Source organism: Nymphaea colorata, chromosome 4 (genome assembly GCF_008831285.2).
Source record: "Nymphaea colorata isolate Beijing-Zhang1983 chromosome 4, ASM883128v2, whole genome shotgun sequence".
Classification (NCBI taxonomy): domain Eukaryota; kingdom Viridiplantae; phylum Streptophyta; class Magnoliopsida; order Nymphaeales; family Nymphaeaceae; genus Nymphaea; species Nymphaea colorata.
In genome coordinates, this window is record NC_045141.1 from 27,623,492 (window position 1) to 27,648,154 (window position 24,663).

Sequence of the window (24,663 nt, forward strand, 5' to 3'; positions counted from 1 at the left end):
GAACTTAAATCAATGAACGAAATTTGGCTAATCTTCAAGCAAAACTTCAAGGCTGCAAAGTAAGTTGCCCTAGAAAATGTTCAGCATTATCGGTGCTATTCACCGGTATTTGATGTCGATCTCTATTTCCCCGTCGACGCACGTCTCTGAGCTCCATGGGTGTTGCACTGCTAGCCTTTTACCCACTCACTTCCTTGCATCCTTTATCACCGTCCACTTCTCAGAGGCATCACCGGACTTTGGATTTCATTTCGATGTTGTGAAGAAGATTCGAAGAAGAAGAGGGAGAAGGAGGAAGTCATCTGCTTGTACTCTCATTCTCTCTCTGTCTCTCTCTTGGCTGGATTCACATGGTGGGCAGATAGGCTTTTTCTTTTTCTTTTTTCTTTTTTCGGTGCCCTCTTTACATTTTTCTCCTATGACAACGTCAGTTGTAGGGCCTTGGAATGGCACTTTTACTTAAAAATCCAAGCCTTTTTTCATGGCAATTTAAGGTTTTTGGGTAAACATCTGATCTTGATGACTTGAGTACGTAAAAGGAATTTAAGGTTTTTGACCTGGTTCAGCTGCCGATTTAACTTCATCTACAAATTGCCGAACCAAAAGGCGAGTACTATTGCTTGTTATGAGCTATTATACCTCAAACGGCGATCTCAGCCACCAAATTTTTGCATCCTACTTTTGCTGCTTAAAGCAAGGAAAATGAGGGATATGTGGTTCATTGGTATCACTTCTTTTCCCCTTAGCTAAACTCTCTCTTTTTCTTTTTCCCCCTATATATATATATATATATATATATCTGTGTGTGTGTTCTCCTGCCCCCTCATTGCACTAGGGTGTGCCACCCATTTATATATAATGGATTCTGTCGCCTACTTTTTTTGTCTCCTCCATTATTATTATTATTATTATTATTATTATTATTATTTTACAGTTATTCTCTACATCTTAAGATGGGTAGATCCTAAAAACAAAGGACTTTTAAGACTGGTGTTTCACATGCTTTTTCAAGATTATTTATGCTCAATGACACTGATTTGCACAGGAACACAAGGAGAGAGAAAGAGAGAGGGTGGGGTGGCCCAACAGCTACTTGACTGCCGCAGTGGGCCCTTTTGTTTCTGGCACCCTCCTCGTACATCGTGACATGCGCCTGGTCATTCTTGCTGGCTATATTAACATTTTTTATTACCTCTAACATCTTAGAATCCATGCAACAACACCAGCCAACACCTTTTTGCCTCTTGTCCTTTTAGCCCCCTCAGGCCTACTTCTCTTTTCTTTGCCTCTCAATGAATTTTTACTGCCTAATACAATTTATCCTACCTTCTCTTCTTAGTCGTTATTTCTTGTAGAGCGGCATCCATCTTATCAGAATTGGCCGGTACGTTGACTGTTGCTGACTAGCAACACTCACTTCTCTGGTTCTCTTTTCCATTTTACTTGTTTTAGGCTCCCGAGTTTTGTAAAATTAGTAACAACTTGTCGCCTAATTTTCTTTTAATGCATCTTTGCATATGACGTGAAAGGCCAAATGATTGTCCCAGGGAGAAATAACTCATCTCGGTAAGGGTGATGAGTGACCCGTGCTTATGATAACCATATGGTTTAGAAATGGTAACATTGGTTTCACTTGTCCTAATGGCATTTTAAGAAAGGACAAGAGTGAGGAAAGATGAAAATGTAACTTTTATTATAGACAGCAATTTTTGAAACGAAACGATACCTGTACATTTTTGCTAGTTGCAGTAACGGACATTCATTTTAGGCCCTTGGTTAGGAAATGTGAGACCATACCAGGGCAACAATAAAAGGTTGGTTTCTAGTTGCTTCCTCTATTTCCCCACATACCTGTATTATTTTTTCAAAGGGAAAAATGTATATATTGAAAAAGGAGTACCTGCAAAAGAAATAACAAAAGGACCTTAGGGTTTAGATACTGTTTCACTTAATCCCTTACCTTGTCCTACATGCATTAACTCAAGCAAGTATATATGACACATTCAAATACAATTATTATTTTTGTTGCTTTTTTGAAAACGTGAACCATGTTCTTGAACATTTCATTTCAAGAAATAACTTGGACCACCTAGGTTAATAACTTGAAAAAGCACAGAGCGTGCCGACATGCATTTCCTGGTGTCGTTGTTTCTGCCGACGTCAGTATCGGCTTGACTCTCTCTCTCTCTCTCTCTCTCTCTCCACATTTTCGAGCTAAATGTCATAAAAAGTGCTTGGGTAGATCCCATCGAACAAGGTTCCCACTAACATGAGTTGGCCAAGAGCTAGCAGACTTGCGTATGCCTTGCATAAACATGGCTTCTTGGAAAACGTAAGACCCGAAACGGCACGTTCAAGCGTTCCTCTTCATCCTTCGAGTGCCAATGACCGCTGTTGCAAATCTTGACCATCTTCAGGGGCCCCACGCTTCTCCCCAAAGCATTCATCGAATAACAGATGGAACAAACATAAAAGAAGCTGGCAGGAATTTCCCTGTTCATACGTTCAACAAAGGAGGCTCACTCGTGAAAACTGAAATAGGAAGCCCTTTTAAAGATTGATTCTGACCAACATAATGGATGGATCAACAGTAATTTCAAGACATCTTGAAATTTAGCCAATTCATGATCTGCTGTATGCACCATGTACTTCATGAGGATAAACCATCAATAAGTGATGTATGGTCCAACTTCCAAAGCTCATTTAGCCAAGGATTCCTGAAACTGTAAAGTGCTTTTGGACGAAAATAATGATGATTGCAACTGACTAGGGCTTTGAGATGATTGCTCGCGGGCAACTTTTATGGCATCAACATCAGCAATAAACCCGGGTTCTGATATTTGGACATCTCCCGAATCGTTTTCATTCAAAATCATATTCACAACTGCAGACATTCTGGGTCTCCAGCTTGGGATCTTTTGCACACAGAGGAGCCCTATCTTCATAAACCACATTGCCTCTTCACAGTTTTTCCCATTCAATTTTAGGTCAACTAGTTCGAAAAGCCTACCAGCTTTGTAAAGGGCCCATGCCTGCACAATTATTGATTGATCACCTTATTATGCACATCTCATGAAAGATAAAGAGCAAATCATGAAGGAAACATGGCACGTGCAGCTTAACAAGAAATAATCAATAGAACGCTCACTTGAGTCACTTCGCTTTGTGATTCAATAGATAAGACACTGACACAGTGCTGCATTCTTTTTCTTAAACTAACCTTGTCTTGACGTCTTAAGTATACATTCAAAAGAAAAGTACATAATCAATCTCACCAGCCTAATATTTGTTCACTGCTCAGGATTATCGTTCGGCGATTGTAGTCATACAAAAAATGTGTGGCTTAATGCTCTTTCTCCAATCCCTTGTTATCATATCCTGACCTGACTTGCCCCAGTTGCCTAGATGGCTTAGGCCAACCGATACCAAGTTTCAAGGAAGCAAGATATGATGATAGAAATATTTTTAAGCACATCGGTGCTTCAAATTCTAATGGTTGTACCCTGTGATTTACAAGTAGTGAATACACTTCTTCCATGACACAAGTTGTTCAAGACCCTAAAAAGACTAATCAGGATTAGTTGGTTCAACTTAGTCCAAGTGGCTTGACTATATAAAAAAAGGAATACATATATTTATATGAAAATAAATAAACACACACACACACATATATATTAGAAAATGGTGAATGAACATTTTAATCATCTAATATTAGTTTGTACTTTTTCCCCTTGTTTTTCTCTCAACCCATCCATCGCGATGGTTTGGGCGGCCTCATGAGTCGTGACTCTGGATACCAGAATCACCACTCAATTTTCTTATATATATATGTATATATATATATATATATCTTAGGTCAGAGATTAATTGGCTGATCACTTACTAATTGATTAGTCTAATTAGTCTAACAGTATCTGTAACCAACTCAATGGTTGGTGGCAAACTTGTAATATTTATTGTGCTTTTATGTATTTTATTTGTAACACTTAGTGTAATTAGTTTAAGCATTGACAAGGGGCGGGTGCTCACCCTAAGGCCCTAATTTTTCTTCTTTCTCCTTTATCGTACCTTCTTGAGACTCCATCTGGTGGTAATATATCAAAACCTTACAGTTACACTCCATGCTTCTATGGTTGACAATTCCTAAACCATCCAGCATTTATTTTTGAACTAAAAAAGCTACACCTGTGATATACGTGCTCATTTTCACAATTTTGGCAAAAATAATAATAGCAAGAAACTAAAGTTGACCATAGTTTGCATATGCAGCAAGGTTTGTGATGCAAAATACATAATATATGGAAACAACTAAGCAAGTGATCCACTACAGATTGGAGAACAAGCAATAGTCAACTTCCTTGTACATCTAATGTCCAGCTGGAATTTTTGTTGAGGCTTCAACTTTATCAAGCGAAGATCGATGTAGACGAATAGACATGCTTCCGCATATAATTTCCATTTTTTTCAATTTGCCCCTAACTTTCAGGACTGCATATTTATTTTACTTGCAGCTGCGCCTATGAATTTCTATAATGTTTTTCAGGATCAGCTTCTGGATTTCTTATGAAGCAGGGGGGAATCCACTACAAAAGACTGACTTCTAACATAGCCATTTCTCCGCGTCTTGGGCAAAATGAAGGCTCCCCTTAACTAGCTCGTTTTACACTTTACAGTGGTGTCTTGGGGTAAACACAGCTCAAACCATAAGAGAGAAGTGGGTGCTCAGAAGATCAGATTTTTCCGGCAAGGTTCCCAACCTAAAGTAGGAGTCCAGACATTGAAGCAACTTAGCTCTTGCAACTGGCTTTTGCAACAAGCTTGATAGCAGCATGACGATCATAGTCTTAGTCAACGAGAAAGGGTTAAATAGTAAAGTTCCAAATTAATTTTTTTTAAAGGAAAACATAGCAAGTTTCCTCTTATAATCTAAATAGCAATTTAATGATAAATCTCTTAATAAAAAGAAAATCACATAAGAATATAAAGAAGGATATTTAGTTAAGCATGCTTTGGAGCATAAACAACCATTATTAATAGACATAAATGTCACTAGAAAATGACACGTACACAGAAGCTTGCAGAGGAACTAACCGCTTCCAGTAGATTTTGCTCACCAAGCAGTACACCTGTGGTTGTAATGCACTTTCCACTAACTATTTCTAAAAGAAGCACTCCAAAACTATAGGTATCTGCCTTCCTAGTCAGCTTTCCATGTAGTGCATACTCTGGTGCTAGGTAGCCCCTTCATGTCAAAAATTTAAAAACAGAGAAGATGAAGACTGTCAGAAGGATTCATATATGTTGAATTCAAATGGTAGTGAAAAGAACTTTTTTTATTTTATATGAAGTCAAAGCAGATCAGATGTATATTCTCTCTAAATTAGTAAAGTCTGTACCAGAAGTACAAAATCAAGCCATAAATACCAGAATACTACACAACACAGTAGGAAAGCATCAGTAATGTAACAATTCGTAAGATGAGGAGCAAAAAAGATGGCAATCTTACAAGCCAAGTACACCAACAATGACAAAGGATGAGGACCACAGGAGAGAAGAGTCCAACTTACAGTGTTCCAGCAACACGGGTGCTAATGTGTGTAATGTCATCTGGGAAAAGCTTAGCAAATCCGAAATCAGAAATTTTTGGATTAAGATTCCTGTCAAGAAGTATATTGCTGGCTTTAATATCCCGATGCACTATGTGTGGTTCAACCAGCTCATGAAGAAATGCAAGGCCACGAGCAACACCAAGACAGATATTGCGCCGAACTGTCCAACTGAAATTGTTCTGGTCGTATTCAGAATCTGCTATTAAGGTGGAGAAGGTTATCACAGTTGCACCAAAAAAAACATGGCAAAATCTTTAACTAAATTGTGAAGTGAACATTGCCCACAAGATTCCACTCAACAGGTAAGCATGACTTGTAAATGTCACCAAGTCGAAAAGATATCGCAAGATTGAAATACATAGGAAGAATCTCTGCACAGAGGACAATATTTGGTGCACTCCATAGTGGCAAGGACGAATCAAGGATTTTTCCAACAGAACTCTGCCAAAATACTCAGTGACAAGGCCTTATCCCTTCTAAGGATAAAAGTATGCTAAAAGTAGAACTTCATCTTTCGAGTTGCAACAATTTTTACCAGCCACATTATGCTAAAAGTAGAACTTCATCATTTGAGTTGCAACAATTTTTACCAGCCTTCATCATAGTTCATAAATTTACTTTTAACAAGAGTTAACTGTCTTTCTAACTTTTTTCATGTACTAGGCAGAGTTATCCAACAAAAACACTAGGCCCTGCCTATGCGGAAGTAGGTGGCACTAGGCAGTCCAGAAAAAAATGCAATATTAAATGTTCAAATTATAATAAAAACATGTCTTTCTCAATAAAAAGCCTAAACTACAGAATCACAGATGCAATAAAGAAAAAAAGGAGAAAATAAGTCCTCAACTCATTCAACAAAATTTCCAATTTCCATGTCAACAAGGCTTGCAATAAAACTGCTTTCCACAACAATTCTGACAAGAAAGCAAAAAAGGAACAATAATAGATATACACGTAAAGCAATTAAAAATGTAAAACGAATGTGACTTTCCAGCAACTGGTTTTCTTCCTCCTGCAAATGAAGCATGTTGATATCATTACTAGGTGCAGACTATATGATAAAAATAATAAAAATATGCTGAAGGTAATGAATATATGATATAACTATTGTCACAGCAATAACACCACAAAAATTTAGTCTCGTATTGAAGATTGTGAGAGATCTTCAAGGGCTTATAATGAGGGTGATTAAATAGATGGTTGTCCTGGTTCCTAGCCTTTTTGGGGTTGGAGCCGAAACTGTTAGGGAGCGGGTTGCCAGGGGCTCAAGCCCAAGAGTGGGTTGGGTTGTTAAAGTGAAAAAGGCTAGGAATCAGGACAACCATCTCTTTAATAACCTCCTTTATAAGCCGTTGAAGATCCCTCAAAATCTTTAATATGAGACTAAATTTTTGGGGTGTTACAATATTTTTGAAAATATCATGACAAATCAGAGAAAAAGCAAAAAAAAAGAGGAAAAATCATGATATTTTGGTAATATCATAAAAGAATTGCATGGTAACGTTGCAATATTTTCCCCTAATTTCCATTAAATTTTAAGGTAGCATTTGGATGAAACCATTAAAAAAAAAGTTTTGGTGGATTTCTTTTGTATGACTTCTTTTCAAACATATAAGTGACCAATGATAATAAGAGAAGGCAGGAAAGCATGACCATGCTGGCTTCGCTCATGATCTTTCAGCTTAAAGCAAAATGATTTTGCAAGAAAAAAACATAGACAAAAAATATCCCACCAGTCCACATCAGTATTTTCTTTTGCCCATGAAGTTCAATGAATGTAAAAAAGTGGGGGGCTGAAAACTCATTTTTGAGTGAAAAACCTGGGAAGGAGACCAGGTTTTTCACTCAAATGTAAAAACACCGTTTCACGCTGTTTGCAGCCCATCCTAAACACCACGAAAAAGGTGCTTTGGAGGCAAAACTGCATTTTTCATCCAAAAAGCCCTTTTCTGTCTACATCCAAACAGGAGCTAAACCTTTGTTTTCCATTTACTTGCTTATTCTAAAATTGTAAAAATATTTTAAATTTTTTAATCTTTATAAATGTTTTTGTAAGAAAATTAGTCAAAAATTCATAATCATAATTTCTATAATTTCTTAACATACTCTTCCTATTCCCTGAGATATTCTCTAGAAAAGCAAACTGTGTGATAAATACCCTAGAAAAATGTTTGCCAATAGAAACGTCAGAATGACATCTGTGACAATGAAAATAATAAGAATCTACTAAGTTTCACAATTGGAGATGCCACATACCTAAGTATCACTATTTAGATTTGCTTGTTGCCCATGTGATAAGTAAATATCAACATGCAACTAGCTCCGTTCAATTAAAGGTAGCTCTTCACATTGCAAAACATGTCCACATCCATTAAGAAAGGTCTCTCAATACTCTTCATATCCTTCAGATTTGTAGCTTGCAGACACATGGATTAGGAAGAAGATATCAACACTCGACTACCAGTTACCCCAAACAACCTACTTAAAGAAAATCCTCCGAAGATGTATCACTATGTCTACTGAAGCTCAATACGGGGACATAGCTACAATACAACTATAGCAGCACTTGCTTCGCTCAGAAGTATGCTTAAAGATATTAAGAATGCTTCAAATTTCAACGTAATTATCCTGACTTTTCTGCAGCAATAAGTAGCATACACATAACCAGTCAAACCTTCATGTACATACCAAGCCCATCATGGTGGAGTACTATTACAGATAATACATCATGATCTCAATATCATATACTAAACAAATGCTTCAAGCCCATCATGGTGGAGTACTATTACAGATAATACATCATGATCTCAATATCATATACTAAACAAATGCTTTAGTTACCAGGCTTATTTGCTAAGTCCACATATTATGAAATATTTAATTTCATGACAAATTCCCCAAATGAGTGTTGAAGTGTATCATATGAATATCTATTTTCTGTAGTGTGTCCTCATGAGCAAGACTATGATTTTCCACTTGTCTCTTATACACCACTTTTCTAGTGTTGGACAGTGTACTTTCTCATGTTTAAGTATTATGCCCTCTCCTAAAAAGGGGGCCTAAAGACAATAAATGTTTGATGTTAATTTCTCCCCTAGACCCTAGGCCAACATTATAGACATGAATTTAACAACAAAAGCATGTATTGAGTCTATCGAAAAAACTTTACCAAATAATGTTTGAGAAAGGCTACGATTCTCCACATAACCATAGACCAACATTCTGTTCTTTCCATCAATGCAGCAGCCAAGTAGCTCAACAAGATTGTCATGTCTGATGTTGGAAATAGCAGCTATTTCACTTAAAAATTCTTTTTCCCCTTGTTTAGCCTCAACTGACAGCACCTTTACAGCCACAATAGTGCCATCCTTCAGCCTTCCCTGCTGAAGGAGAGATGTTTATAAAATGGACAAATAGAAAGGAAAATTAAAGATCTAAGTGGAGAAAATGCACAAAAGGAAAGCACATAAAATTACAGTTTAAGCCAGTGTCCAGCACACAAGGATCACAACCTCAGGGTGTCACTACCTAGGGTCCTGGGGTTCAATCAATGACCTACCTGTTACTCGACCATAGGTTCCTCCATTTTGATTAAACAGCCCAAAAAGAGAACTATGCTAAATGGAAAAATGAAAAGGTTAGGAAAAACAAGAGTTTCACTGTTATATTATTTTGCATTTTTTGAGAGAAAGGAAGGGGTTGGCAATATTAAATATAAAAATTCAAAGTAAAAAAAAAAAAAAATTGCTGTTCAAGACAGACAAATAGATAGATCATGCCACACCTCAAACATACATTACGAGAGCCACAATTTTGAAAATCCTTTCCCTTCTCTGGAAGATCAAGATGTCTTGCTAACATTGAATCAAATTCTAAAAGGTGCCTCCATTAGAGAGGGCGACCAAAGGTACAAATAATTGAGTGGTCACTACTTAATGTTAAGTTGTTCACATTGTCTTTATCTTTGTTCATCTCTCCATAATTAATTGGGACATCCATGCATCTTTATGTACATCACAGAATGTAGGTCAACTACTTAATATTAAGTTGTCTTATCCTTGTTTCTCTCTCTATATATGTCACAAGCTTTGTTAGATAGTCACATCCAATTGCCTGCACAGTTTGACAACATTATATGAACAAGTACTGCTGCTGGAAGTTGTGGTCAGGAAGTCTTGGAATAGAATGAAGTGCAGAGAAAGGAAGGAAGCTTTGCTCGCATTTACTTCAAGTACCTTTAAATGAACTAAAATTAAAGACAGGTATGGCCTACAAAAGGCTGGATCCAAAATTATGTACATATAATCCTTTGACAATGCATTCCCTGCCATTTTTATTGTATAAATAAATGCCCAGAAACAAATACAACCACCCAATAACAGATATAATCAAATACACATGAACACAAGTTTCCTTCATGTCTACAGATGTCAAACCAGCCAGGACAAATTTGAGATTTCTAGTGGCATTGGGCATTGATGGGTTCAATCCACCGAGTGAATTAATCTGCATTTGCCCATTCTGATGCACACTTGCATGCATATTTATTGCACCATCTACATAAACAGTTTTTTTAGCATTGTCCAACTTTATGAATTAACTTCTCACGTCATCCCTCCCAAGCAGTATATGTGACTCAAGAGATGGGGAGGGCTATGAGAAGAGGGTCTTCACATTTTATGGCAGATGCATTAGAAAATCATGAGGCTATAGCAATTGAAAGATATTATGTCATGTGCACATAAATTTGAAATTATAATTTCAAATTTTCAACCAGTGGATACTTGAGCATGAAATAGATGAAAAGGGATGGCCTTTAAAAAATGACTTTGTGTGGAGAAGAAACACTCTTCGTAGAGAAAGACACAGTACATGTAGTATGAAGTGGGTACAAATCCATTCTCCTAAGTTAGTAATCAACTAAACTCCGTCCAAGGGGAGAAACAGCGGATAACAACTAACAGGAACAATCAATCAATTGCAGACCCAAAAAGGGAGAGAAACGTAGGTAACAGATATCTAAGAGACCACTTATGTAACTGAGACACGTCATTCTTAATTCAGTCATTACATGTTGTATTCTTACTCTGGGAGGCCCTCAAAATCAGGCCAGAGAATTTCGTCAAGCCACTTCAATGTGATAAAATAGAGCAATAAAAACAAAAGGGAAAAGAAAGGCAAGATTTGGAAGTTCGTACTTCATAAGGGCTAATTCTACAAATGCCAGTTACAAAAAGGAAAGTCGATGCCACAAAGTAAACTGTCTACGCATGTGCATATGTCCAAATCATGAAGTAAACCTTGAAGACGGGGCCGAAGCCACCTCGACCAATCTTGTTGGATGGACGAAAGCCTTGAGTGGCAGCACTCAACTCCTTGTACGAGTACAAGCGTCCGTCTTTAACGTTTTCCGAACCTGCACAGGCGATGTGTAACGAGTCCATTTAGTAGTTGTCACACCGATGAAGGTTCAGTTTGACATGGCCATGGATCGCTTACCGCGTTGAGCACCTACAGAAAAGGGTTCCGAGGAGGTACAGAAGGAGAAACAGCTGGTAAATCTGTATCCCATAATAATCAGAATACCACGCTATTTATTTGATCCACCCGCAAAGAAATGGAGCTTACGCCCTTGGATGAAGGAAGAAAAGAAGCAGGACAGAGAAGAAACCCAGCCAGCCCGATGTGGGAAGTAAATGTCGTTGGATCGATGGAGGCAACTTTGATACTCGGAAATGTAAAGGTCGTTAACAGACGGAGACCGCTAGAGGAGGAAGGGAGGTTGACCAGAGAGACCTGTTTGATGCGTTTACGCATAATCAATCAGCACGCCACGGAGCCTTGCTACCTTGACGGTCCGTGGTCACTTTCCACCTTTGCAGTGCAATTAGCAGATAGACTGCTGCTTCTAGCTTCATGCGCTTCCTTCGTCCTCCTCGTCGGGTCGTCGATTTTTTGTCTTTGTAGAAATCAGAAAGAACGGAAGAACGCGGTCGACCACACGCCAAGCTTGACCAGGTCGTTTTCTCCATCGCAGCCGCAGGCCCCTTCTTTTGTTTTTCCTCTTCTCCCGCAAGGTGAGGCAGTTTGTTTATCTTAGGCAGACGCCACCCTTGCTTGTTCATTAACACGACGCAGCCCCTCTTACCACCTAACTTTTAACAGACCCCACGTACTAAGGGGATTACGCAGGCCCAAATCACAACAAAACCTAAACGGAGTTGCTGGGAGTAGGCCCATCTCTTTTATCGGACTAATAATAAAATTATTAGAAGGAGAGTCATGACCCGTTAAAATGATCATGGAAGCATGCTTTACTTAATCCAAGCAATCAACCGAGCCTTAAATAAATTATTAGAAGAAAGAAAATTAACCATAATAAAACTTATTATGGTTATTTTAATAAATAGTCATCACAAATCCACGCGAGGGCAATCTTAACCTTGCGTTTTGAAGGTTTTGATTTGATAAGTTATTTTAATAAATCAACAAAATTGACCAACTCCCTAACAAATCCGCGCGACCAAACATGCCTTAATAAATTCTTTCGAAATAAAAAACGAAAGCAAAGTTGACCTACTCCTAATAATGAGTTTGGTTGGATCCAGTTCAATCAAAGGGACGGAACTTAGAGACTTGGACGAGTCGTCCATGGAAAGTGGAAGAGACGTTCACCTCAATAAATTAGAAAAAGGCTTTGTGCGAAGAAACTATTACAAAAGATACTTTAGCTATTGGGCCAATTACAAGACCAGTTAACAAGTTAACTCTTACTATTTGTTTGAATGGAGGAAAAGAGAGGGAATAGAGGGAAAATAAAAGGAAAGGAAAAGAAATTCTAACTTAGGCACTCAACCTTTAGGGTCCGTTTGATGCACAAGTCCGTTTGATGCACAAGAAGAATTTAACTTGATAAATTTAACCTTGTTTGATGCACAGGAAGAATTTAACGTGATAAATTTAACTATGTTTGATGCACATGGTAGAAAAATGAAGAGACTTTTTTTCAGAATTGTTAGTAGTTATTTTTTTTTCTTCTCCTCCCCAATTTGGCGTGGGAATTGAGGGTGTATTCCCTACCATCCAGAAAACAACAAGATGTATAGGGTACCAACAATAGTTTTATGTAAAAAAAAAAAATAACACAATTAAAACGATGACATGCAATATAGTTGACGAAATAAAATTTACAACGGTAACAAAGTTAGCTAACCCATACAGGTTTAATTGTGTAATGAGTACAAGCCCACGAAAGTTTAATGAGTACAAATCCATAAAAGGGTATATTTCCTACTATCCAGAAAGAAAGAAGTTTAATGAGTACATATTCAACAAAGAAAACATGTAATCACAAAACAAGTAATCCAACATTTGTGGCTACACTTCCGTTCAACAAACTTCGTGTCTTCTATATCTTGCTTTGCGATGACATCTTCAATGAGTGGAGGTCTACTTACTTGCACACCATACTTGTTGTGGACATACTCATGCATGTGATATTCAGCTATTTCGAATGAATCAAACGATCTGAAGAGGGTGCCCTTGTACTGATAGACTAATGGTTGGCACCGCTCCCAACTATCATATATGTCTCGCTCACGACCTTCGAAAACCACATAGTACTTTGGTGAGACATTATCTGTGTTGTCCTATTCAAAACAAACTTACTATTCAATTCATCATCTGTAAACATTTGAGATGATATAGCTGCTCTCATAGAATTTTTGCTTCCTCACTGATGTGTTTGTCTTGCATTTTTCAGTTCGCTTAAGACAAAGTTATCATTCGAATGTGCATCTTCATCATCAAATTGTTCGGCATTTGGATTGTGTTCAATTATGAAGTTGTGCAATACAAATGTAGCAAGAACAATTTGAACTTGTTTTTGGAATGGCTGCACTTGCATTTTCAATATTGAAAAACAACCTTTCAACATATCGAAAGTTCTTTCTATTGTATTTTGGAGTGTTGAATGCTCATGGTTGAATAATTCTTCTTCAGTTCTAGGTGAGCATGCTCCCCGAGTGTTAAACTCAGACATATGATAACAATGCCTTCGATAAGGTGTTAGCAAACTGACAATGTTTGGATATCCCCCATCAGTAAGATAATATTTGCCTACAATTGAACACAATTTATTTATACACTGTTACATGCTTGTTAAAAGAGTGTATTGGTTGGTGGAACTACGTACCTTCTGGGACAACAAACGAGTCCGTTTGAAGATCAAGTTCCTTCTCACCCAGTCAAAACGTAGTGGAATCGAGTGTCAAATCCAACTATAGCCATGACGTTTTGAGAAACGAATCCTTTTCTATTGCAAAACCTTGCTTGATCTGAAGCTGGGACCCATGCAGGTACATGGGTGCCATCAATTGCTCCTAAACAATTCTATATGCATATGTACAAGTTAGTCATGTTGCATGTGTCATGTTGAGTTTACGATGATGAAATTACCTGAAAATATGAAAAGAATCGTTTAGATTGTCGAATGTGTACTGACATCTCATCATTGGGCCGAACATAATCCTTACCCAGTATACATATCGCTCGTAGGACTAGGCTGACGTATTTACTTATTGTTTGTCCGGAATATTCAAACGTATTTTGAACGACACAATTCTGTTCATTATGTCCAATTGTCAAAAGCAAATAGCTACTTGTTCTTTTATGGTAATGTCACGAGCATCTTCCAACAAATTTCTATCTCTTAAAATGTTACACAATCTCATATATGTATGTCATTCCATATGGAATAAGTCTAAACAATTTCTAGGATGATCTTGAAGCATAAATTGAACAAAAGTTGTACCAGCATCTCTAAATGGATGAACAATCCTCCTAGATGATAATTGGCGTCTTAACCAAAAGAAGATGAAGACAAAAACTAGCCAAATGATGAAAAGTACTCATTCATCGTCGTTATCGAACATGTCAAGATCAATCATTTCGACTAAACTGCATGTACATATAAAGTAATTTATTGAATAACATAATTTCGAACATGTGTTTCATTACAAGAACAAGAACGGATTGCATGAACAACAACAATTTCAAACAACATCAAAGATCATAGAATTTACTAATAACACACAAGAAATGTTTTGCATGACATGAATTATACAAATAATTGAATGTATAACAATCAACTCTTACCTACTAATCAGCAAGTCTACGTGTCAACCATGTCACCCGATCTGAAGGTGGAATGTTGACAAAGATAATAGAATTGGTGCTCTCTGCTAACAGGTCCATACTCATCAGTCGTGTATGACTATCTAGGAACCCAGTGTCCACCATCTCTTGTAAAATTTCACAACATTTGACATATTGAAACCCTCTACAAGTATGTGTGAGGGTGTCCACATTCTGAGCTATACCGTTCAGCAAATTGTAATATACGTCATCATTGGTTGACATGTTCCTTTTTGACATACGTGTAGTTGTATTGTTTGTCGGATTTTCAGTTGTACGAGTTGGAGGTACTGGCGATTGTAGGGGACTATCATCATTAAACATCTATGTGAATGATTGTTCACTATCGGGTTGCATGTAGGAAAGAGTCGACTGAGATGCATGTGTAGATGGGAGTGGTTCAGTGTCATCATGTAGCATGTTGTTCAATGTGACTGTGTCTTTCCTAGTTGCATGAGATTCGCAACAGACTTCGGCGAACTCATCATAGTATCTCCATACTTTTGGCCCTCTGTATTTTTTTCTATTTGGATATTTCTGAAAAATTCATGTGTTCATATATTGCACAAGTAAAGACATGTGAGACAAAACCTAATAGTATGAATTGTATAACTTACCTCAATGTAGTCATTCCATACTTGGGGGCTGACCTCAATACATTTGTTAATTGGGTCGTAGCCAAACTCACTTGTATTCAACATTTCCTTCATGACTGATAAGTTGGGTTTGAAATACTTTAATTTGTTTTATATTTTGTCTTTAGTGAATTCTAGACTAAATCTTTCCATCATGCTTTTTTCCATGTTTTTTTCAATAGATGTGTATGCTTTAGGCTTCAAACCTCCACCATATTTCATGCCAGGCATGCGTGAATGCTCCATAAGAAGCTTAACTAAGTAGTTTATTTGTGGTTCAGTCCACGTAAGATTTTCCTTTGAAGGACCGCTGTCTTCCATAGTAACGTTTTGTACAATAATTTTTCACAACTACAATTTTCAAAAATCTAACATGAAGAACAGTTGTTTTATACAATTTATGATGCAGTACATTATATAGTGAATCGCCAAGTAGTTCATGCATGCTACATGAAGAATGCAACCATAAGCATAGAAAAAAGGGGACTTTGAAACCATAGATGGCAGGCTCAAATGTTAAAAAAATCAGAAAACAATTTCTTATTAGCTAATAGATTATTAGAAGTGCACCCACTTGTTTCTAACCCCTAAGAGAATTGAAGTTGTAAATTGAATTGGGTCATGACTCATCAGTCATTCTATAGCCTTATCCTTGTAACATGGCATAAAAAGCTATCTTGCCTAAGCATATCTAGAGGTGCGGTACATCGAGCATTCAGTGTGGCTTGGCATCTAGTCATTCTATAGCCTTATCCTTGTAACAGAGATATTGAAAGATCATCTATCATTTTATATATCTTCTTTGTATAATTTCAACCATATCATCAACATTCTTCCTTGTAACAGAGATATTGGTAGCTTTATGTATATGCAGCAGATGTATAACAGTGCATTAAAGACAGAGATATTTCAGATAGTCTCTTTCAAGTGCAAATGTCTTCTGCTCACAATGGCTATGCAGATAAAGCTAGAAGGACATTGTCTTCAACTAAAAGGGAAACAAGAGAGCTTAACACTTCGTGTTTCCTTTTTTCTACTAGGCTAATGGAATGATGGGGAGACTTTCTTGGAAACGAAGGAAGGGGTGTTCAAGAGTTTTGTATTAGTAGCAGTGGGAACACCGCAAGTGAAATAATCACCAACAGCAATGGCGAAAGCGCTCATGTTATCTGAAACAAGAATGCTCTATTCAAGCCTGAACCCCCAACAGACGGCACCATGATCATAGGCTCCCCTCCAGGCTCTGGCTTCTCCCCCAGTAGAAAACTCTTGACCTCCCATCAACCAAAAAGAGCAAAAACAGAGAATGTTTAAAACAAGGCACCAAAAACAGCAATAAAACAGCTGATCATAAACATTGATGCTTGTACTGCTTTCTACTCCTTTCCCCACATTCCTAACAGCAAAATGAAGACAGAACATGCAAGAGCAGAAAGGGAGACAGCGAGAGCAAGAGAGAAAGACAGAAAAGTAAGGCATCAGCAAGAGCAAGAGAGAAAGACGGAGCAAAAAACTTTGGGCATTTCTGAAAGGGACACAGCGAGAGCAAGAGAGAAACCCTTACATGTGGCGATGGCAAACGGTGGCCCAATGAAGGAGCGGTGACTGTGGCGTTGGCGAACCGGCGGAGCAGCGACGGTTGGAGCTCTGGCCCGCAAGAATAATGTGTCCCTCTTCCCTACCGATGAGAAGAGAGATATTCTGGAACGCGAGGGAAGAGGAGTTGTCGTCGACTATGCACGGAAGGAGGAGATGGGTGAAATGAGGGGAAAATGGGTGTGAGAGGGAAAAAATCGAGCATCTAACGAAAAATGGGTGAAATTTCACGCTGTTTGATACGTGGTGAGACGGACGGGTGAAATTTCACCTGCCCATACAGATTTCACCCGCTCCTCTCGTTTTACCCCCGCAATCAAACGGACCCTTAGAGAGAAATTCTCAAATAGGTGCTTCATAGATGGAAACGTTAGGTTTTTCTAAAAATACTGAAATTACTAATAAAACGCACAATCCATTCGCATTTTCTTCATTTTGTTTATTTGGTCGCAGTCAGGCATGTACATCTATATTTGGGTGTACAAGATGAGCTTCGTTTCTTCTGATGTTCTTGAATCTTGTAGTTTGCTATTGAAGTAGTGATAGCGGTACTTCAGATAGATAACATAATGAAGTTTGTCCAAGACGAGTCTCAATATAACCAATACATAGAAAAGATAAGTGCTATCATCTGCATATTTCTTGTTCGCTTTTTTCATTCTTGGATACGGCGAGATTTCTATACTTGGCTTGCATAAGTTTAGTCCAAAGGTAATTAAGGACCAGCTTTTGTTGGCCATGGTCCCAGTTTGCCACTAATAATTAATAATAGTGGCATTTAGTTGCTTTTTACTGATGGAACTTTGCAGTACTGGATGCTCAGCTGCATGACTTTCATGGGCAACACAATTGTGAGGAAATTTAGTGGCATATACTTTCCGTCAGTAGGTGTGATTGTTCCATACTACAGAACGTGTGCCACTATTGAGATGCACCTTTTAGCTAAACTTGTATTCCAAGTTTAATGTGTACCGTCATCAACAAAAACCAAGTTGGATGAAGTGTGGAAGTCAAGATTCATTGAACGTGTTCGATTAAGTCATATGATCTAATGCACCTGAACCAATAAATCAGTGCATTAATTCGATAATAATTAAGGATGTTTCTGTAACTATCGCGGCAAAGTTGGTGAAATGGGCAGTGAAGGAATCAGTTCCTAGTCTTGTGTTACAAATGATGTTAGCAATCTTTCCTAAGTAAGTTAAGGGTTCACCTATTGCGGTCGCGGGAGTCAAACCTGCTCCTTTATCCTTGGCAGCTCAGGATTATTAGCTGCTGGTGTTCCATGGAGACAAGCATCTTTGATGGTTTGATATTATTCATTACACAAGGCCTAGCTTTTTGTGTAAGGATAGTGGTGCAAACATTACCCAGTCATGACAAATCATATATGAAAATGATTTGGCTCTGAACGCTCTCATAGTTCGGTCAATACCTGAAATATACTTTCTTGTTCTCTAAGCATTTATGTAATAATCGAAATGGGCGTTTTGAGGAGACAGGTGTCAAATTCATCCCAAGTTGCACAAAATTTGCCGAAGTAGTAGGATTGATTTTTTTTTCCCTTTTGTTCTCTTACTTCAAGACATGAACTGATATATTCTAGCAATGTTGCAATATTCTCATTATAGCTCTTTGGCCAACAAGCAAATTTCCCAAGCAGTACTTGAAAAATAATCGGCAACGTAGGATCCCTACAAGCAAAGTAATCATTACATAGAAATATCATTCCCTGGTTGTCATTCGTCCATTTAGGATCACTGCCAGGAGGTTTAGTACTCCTTCATTAATATATCCAAACTTGGATTTCCCATTCAAAATAGAGAATAGCCTAATTAGAACCAAGACAAACAATTGATTTCACAAGAGAAGTCGTGATTCTGGGATTCGGGTACACTAGTTGTTGAATCAAAACTTTCCGTCTTTGTGGTTTCTCTTAATGCTACAAATTGCAGATATACCATAGTGCGAGTGGAGTTTGTTGCTGAATTCGATCCTCTAACCATATTGCTCCAAATAAATGTACAAAGAACAATATCGTGCACATCCAAGCCAGGTCCTAGAAACACGGGTCTGATACCATAACAGGTAAAAAGGGAGGGGATGTTTTGAACACCGAAGATAAATTTGATGCAATTCTGTCATCTTCCACCTACATCCACGTTGCAAAGGCATACAATGGTTTTTACTCTCTTGTCATTCTCTCTGAAACACATAAACAAAGAGTGGAACCATAAAACAAAAAACGATCATTGCGAAACTTGGGAGATAAGCACGGTTGGAAACAACGACGACCCGTTGCCTAGTCGTTTGTCAATTTCCTTATTTTGTCAGTTAACATCTCTGCTGTCTTCTTTTATTCTTATGAAAGGCGTGAGGCACTTTTCTAAATCCAAACAATTTGCGAACAAGAGAAGTCATCCGGGATTTGTTCTCGTTTCTTGTTGAATGTTGTACAGCTTAGACGCATTCTTTGTCCAGGATAACTTTGTCGGGCAACAAGCGTATGCGTGAGTTGTTGGGTTGATGGACACCCAGCGCTCAACGAATTTTTAGTGATCCAAGCAAGGAGGTGTCGCCCAAGGTGAGGTGAACTAACAGAGAGGGGAGGTAGAAGCGGCAAAGTTTTAGAAAAAAGAGTGACATACAACAGTTGGAAGAGGTATTGTACACCGGACTCGCGCATAAAGCTGAAGGCGAAATGTTATAAATTTAGTAAGGGAGGACGGATCTAGGGATGATAATGTCGCCAATGTTCCTGTGCCATGGATCTGCGAGGTGGGTAGCCAGATTCTCCAGCGGCCCTGTTCCAGGGTATGCAGATTGCTGCACGCAGAATCCCACGAAAGCTAGTAGAGCAAGCCGACCTGTGATTGCATAACAGAAAATTAACAGATTAATTAGAGAAAGATGGAATGGGGAAAGGAAATCGTCTAATGTGAGATATTGTCGGAGCTAGTAGGCTATGTATGTCTCGGCACCACTAACCGTTTTTTATCTCCTTGATCTTGTACTCCTGGAGTTTGACTGGGTCCTTGGAATAACCAAGTGGGTCGAACGCACCGCCCGGGTATTTCTTCTTCTCGGGGTCCTTCTCCATGCTGCGCTGGTGCTCCACAAATGCGATGGCCAAGAACTCGATCACAAGGATGGTTGGGAGAGTGCCCCAAGGGACGGGGTTGCCTAGGTATGTCGCCTGGCCACCAGGGACAGCTGCCCACTCCTGAGCCTGCACCCAGTTGCCTAACCCCAGTGCCTCGGGAACCAAAATTCCTGGCTGCAGAAGCCATGACCCAAATTCACGTGGTTATTAATCTCGCACACACACACATACACTCCCCCCCTCTCTGCTTGTTAAACATGCACATATATAAGTTCCCTCTTACGAATCCGAGGGCCAAATTTTCACAAGACTTAGATACCGAAACCGCCTACACTCACCTCCAATCTGAGAAAAAAATTGAAGTGGAAACCCATAAAACCATTTCGAAAAGTTAAAATCCAAAGGTGCGATTTGGGACCAGGCTAGAGAAAAAAACGACAGGGATCAAGTGTTACGAGCAAATCGGGATGACAGCTTGTTCGGAATGGAATCTTACAACTGCAAGCATCGCCCATCTGCAGTGGATAAGCTCAGACTCCTTGAACCTCTCTAAGTTTTCTGGCACCTCCCCAAGTCTGAGTGGATCAAATCCAAAGTCTCTGCACGCGGGAGAGAGTAAATGGGGTCTTCAGTAAGTCCAGAGAGAGAGAGAGAGAGAGAGAGAGAGAGAGAGAGAGAGAGAGAGAGAGAGAGACCCTGGTGCGGAGCCATCTAAGTAGGGAGGGCGTGGCTGGCCAGGCATCCATTCCGCGGACATGGTGAAGCGCGAAGCATTTGAGAACGCTGGCAACGAGAGCGGGTTTACAAATTTAGACTTTGAAGGAGACAGCAAGGAAGGCATGGCTGCCACTGCACAGCTCCTCATCATGCTCGCCATCTTCCCCAATCTGTGCTCCGCCTCCGACGCCCGCCTGCTTCTCCTCCTCTTCCTGTTCAGCTATGGATGGCGGCGGCGGGTGGTAGTGGTCTCCATTTCTCGAGAATCCAGGGGATATAAGAGGAGGCAGGCTCTCCCTGCCTGGGAAGCCGGGCTGGAGTAATGATATCTGAACGTCTACTCCTATTGGTCGAACGCATGTAAAGGCAGATTTCATTGGGCCAGCTTGGAGCGCGCAATCTGTCCTCTTCATCCGCATCCATTAGTTTGGGAGAGGATCAGATGAGGATCTCACGACCTGTCGCGTGTATTTGGATGTCTTGAAATCCGAACATCGGGGCTGTGAAAGGTTCCGCTCCAGCCGGAACCACAGGTTTTTTACATGTGATCTAGTCAAATCTTTCTCAATCAGACGACATTTTCAGAGTCGGCCTACCCAAGGAAGTGAGATCCGACTTTTATATGTAGCCGAGTCGGACCTTTATTAAATTTCAGAATTCAAGCTGATTATTGATTGGAATCCCCTTAACTAACTTTCTTACACTTCGAACCAAGAATAAAGACCAAAGTATATTTACTTTTTGCTTATTTACTTACTCCCTATTCATTTCTTAAATTAAGGTCATAAGTTGTTACTCGCACCTAACAAGTAAAAGAACAAGAACTTGAGATATAAAAGACCTACATTTTATTACATAACATATAGTTAAGAATGCTAATCAACCCTTAACTTAGGATTGCTTGTATAAGGGTGGACACAAGGTTGAGAGTTTCTATACTTCAAAAGTAATAGTGATGTTGAAGACACAAATAGTTGGAATAGTCAAAAAGCATATGAGGTGCAGAGTATTTGAAGAATCCCAGCCTCATAACTCATAAATCAACTCTCTTTTTTTTCGCAAAATTATAGATTTTTTGATTTGGATATATAAAAAGGATAGTGTTCATTAACGTTCCTCATACCCAGAAAGAGAAAGTAATCGTTAACGCAGATGAGCAGAGTAGATCGGTAACTTAGAATGCTAGAGAGCTAGAAAATTTTTCCAAGGTGTTCATTCACATGTCAACTTCTTGTCTCGCCAATTCCATATGTACTAACTGAAAGTCGCTTATCACATCCACAAACCGTCGGACTTTGCATTGACAAGTACAACTTATTGGAAAGATCCAAGATTCATATCCAGGGGCATGTGAGTTCAGAACAGGTAATTGATCCCATTGAACTCATCTAATGGAAGGTATGTAGATGGTGCAATCACTACATATTAGTAAAGTAAAGTTAAGTGATCGACCTGTGCCCATTGTACCCAAGTATGTGGTTCATATGAAATGGGCGATGCAGCAGATTACACAGTGAATTAAAGTCTAGAACGTGCCTTGCAGGCTCACCAGAGCTCCAATCTCAAGGTGAAGATGGCTCGTAGATTGCAATAGACTGATAGCGCATCATGAATTTAAAATCCATACTTGGATTTCCCATGTATTGATTTCGGGGACAAATTTTCCAAGATAAAAAGGAAGATGCAAACTAAAGCGTAATTTTATTATGTAACTAAAAGTTCAACGTGTTTCTGTAAAATGTTTCAGAGAGAATCTCGCACAAAGTGGCGTGAGAAAAACAGAAACCAAAAGGGAAGTGACCATTTTCGCAAGATGGAACGCACTTATTGAAAAAAAAAAACACATGAACATGGAGTTAACCCCCGAATACACACCGTGAACAGTGTGTTTTAATTCCAACATACGATGATTACGATGAGAACCACAGTTAATTCTAATAGTATTGACAACATTATTGCAATCCAAACTCTTAATATTGATTACCAAATTATTACATCCAAAGGCCAAGATATCATTAACACTAAATGCACAAAATTGAGCTTAATCGAGTTTGAACAAGGAGAGCCTGTCTGAGCTTGTCTAGCTGATATCGCTAGACAAGTTCACGTTTATATAAAGTATGCAGCCTTGTTCATTCATCCACTTCATTAAGTGTTATGGACATATATTAGCAGGGTTCTGAAGGTCCACTCAATTTTATCTACAATGTCCAACATGAACACATATTATCTACTTTTACAGATTGAATCTTGTTGGGTAGGCTGGATATGTTATGTATGATAAGTCCATGGTACATATGGCACTTGAAACCTCAAGTGTGATACTTTATCGAGTATTCTCAACGGCGATACTTTATCGAGTATCACAGCACTATGGACAGTGTCAATCGAGCACTGAAAATTCCAAAGTCTTAGTTTCTTGAAATGGAACTGGTTTCCTTTAAAAGTCCATGGATGCTTTGGATTACCTTAAATTCATTATTTTTGTCTTCTTTTTTTCTCCCTTGTGTGATAGGAGTGAAAAATGTTTGAGTTTGGTTTTATAATTTTCTTTTTAACCGTATTGGGTTTATTCTATATTTGGGTTTCCATTTTTTAGGTTTTATATATATGAGCGAGACATCCTTATAGAAAGGTAATGAACATTGGAATTTTAGAGGATTGCCGAATCAATTTAGATTTCATCTGATTCACACAAATTGAAGTACGTAGAGGGGATTATAGACGTCCCCAACTTCTGATGCAAATGAATTAGAGCACAATGTGGTGGGCGTTCGTTAAATTTTCCATAGATTATGTAGTTATCAATTCAGCCTCTAAGGTAAACTTTGATAGACTATATTATTAGAAGAATGAGGATGCTTTTGTGTAAATGGGTTAGAAGCATCTTTCCTTTATGTTTTCTGAGTCCAACTGTAATTTATGATTTTTTTTATTTTTTTCCATGTGTGATTGGTAAACTTAGACTATTTTGGTTGTCAGTGTTAGGTAGGTGTCACTAAATATTGGAAACAGTTGTTAGTTATTTTGCCAAGTTAATGCAATACTGTAATTAGAGGAATAAGATCTCCATCGAATTAATATTTTTGAGTGTTGATTTGGGATTCAGTTTTCTGTTTGAAGGCATTTGATTCTTATATTTAAGATTGTCAATAGTATAAAGTTTGTTAACTTAGTGACATTTTTTGTGCTTGCCTTTAGAAGGCATCAGGGTAACTTCATAATCACATGCAATACTCTTGAATCTACATCATACATCATACGAGAAAAAATAACTAAACGAAGCAATTTTCTTTCACAGCACGACATGCAAATTAATGAAGATGATCGCAGGAGATCGATTATAATCTCAAGAGCTGCATCTTGTTTGTATCCGTCAGTCACCAGTTTGCTAGTCTCTTTGGGTCCAATTTGGAATTTCTTGATATTGTTACTTGATGGGAGATTTCCACATGTGTATACAAACAAATGAATATGCCTTAAAGCAGGATCTCGTTCATGCTAAATCATTGAATCAAAACTTTAACTGTAGCAGAAATGTACCTGAATCCATCCGAACAAGTGGTCGATGATATCACAGTAGGATATTCCAAGGTCTGTGCGTGAGCACGTGTGGTTTCTCTCAGACGGGAAAGAGACAACATTAGAAAATAATGTTTCAATTCTCTGCACAACCCCAGGGACGACTACCTTTTATATTATGAGCAATTTCGGATTCAACCCATCAAAGAATCCATAATTGCAGGTATATATATATTATAAAAATACCTCATACCATATAAATGACGTGATATCTCAATATGCAATC

At 38.5% G+C, this 24,663-nt stretch overlaps 2 protein-coding genes across 7 annotated transcripts; both read right to left on the reverse strand.

Moving 5' to 3' along the window:
• Positions 1-2,094: 2,094 nt before the first annotated feature.
• On the reverse strand, positions 2,095-11,705 carry LOC116252921 (putative serine/threonine-protein kinase). 6 transcript variants are annotated; one of them, XM_050077551.1, is made up of 6 exons: positions 11,109-11,705; positions 10,910-11,025; positions 8,779-8,992; positions 5,568-5,808; positions 5,068-5,242; positions 2,095-3,032 (listed from the first exon to the last, which is right to left on the reverse strand). In XM_050077551.1, exons 1-6 carry the CDS (start codon positions 11,179-11,181, stop codon positions 2,700-2,702), a joined length of 1,152 nt encoding a protein of 383 aa, XP_049933508.1. In that variant the 5' UTR covers positions 11,182-11,705; the 3' UTR covers positions 2,095-2,699. The 6 variants fall into 6 exon arrangements, with proteins under 6 accessions (XP_049933508.1, XP_049933509.1, XP_049933510.1 ...); XM_050077552.1 differs by having other exon boundaries at positions 8,779-8,989; positions 11,109-11,702; XM_050077553.1 differs by having other exon boundaries at positions 5,568-5,805; positions 11,109-11,702.
• A 7,937-nt stretch (positions 11,706-19,642) lies between these two features.
• On the reverse strand, positions 19,643-21,122 carry LOC116253689 (chlorophyll a-b binding protein 6, chloroplastic). Its single transcript, XM_031628627.2, has 4 exons — positions 20,834-21,122; positions 20,635-20,737; positions 20,024-20,312; positions 19,643-19,902 (listed from the first exon to the last, which is right to left on the reverse strand). The coding sequence occupies exons 1-4, from the start codon at positions 21,013-21,015 to the stop codon at positions 19,748-19,750; spliced, it is 729 nt and encodes a 242-aa protein (XP_031484487.1). The 5' UTR covers positions 21,016-21,122; the 3' UTR covers positions 19,643-19,747.
• Between the last annotated feature and the right edge of the window lie 3,541 nt (positions 21,123-24,663).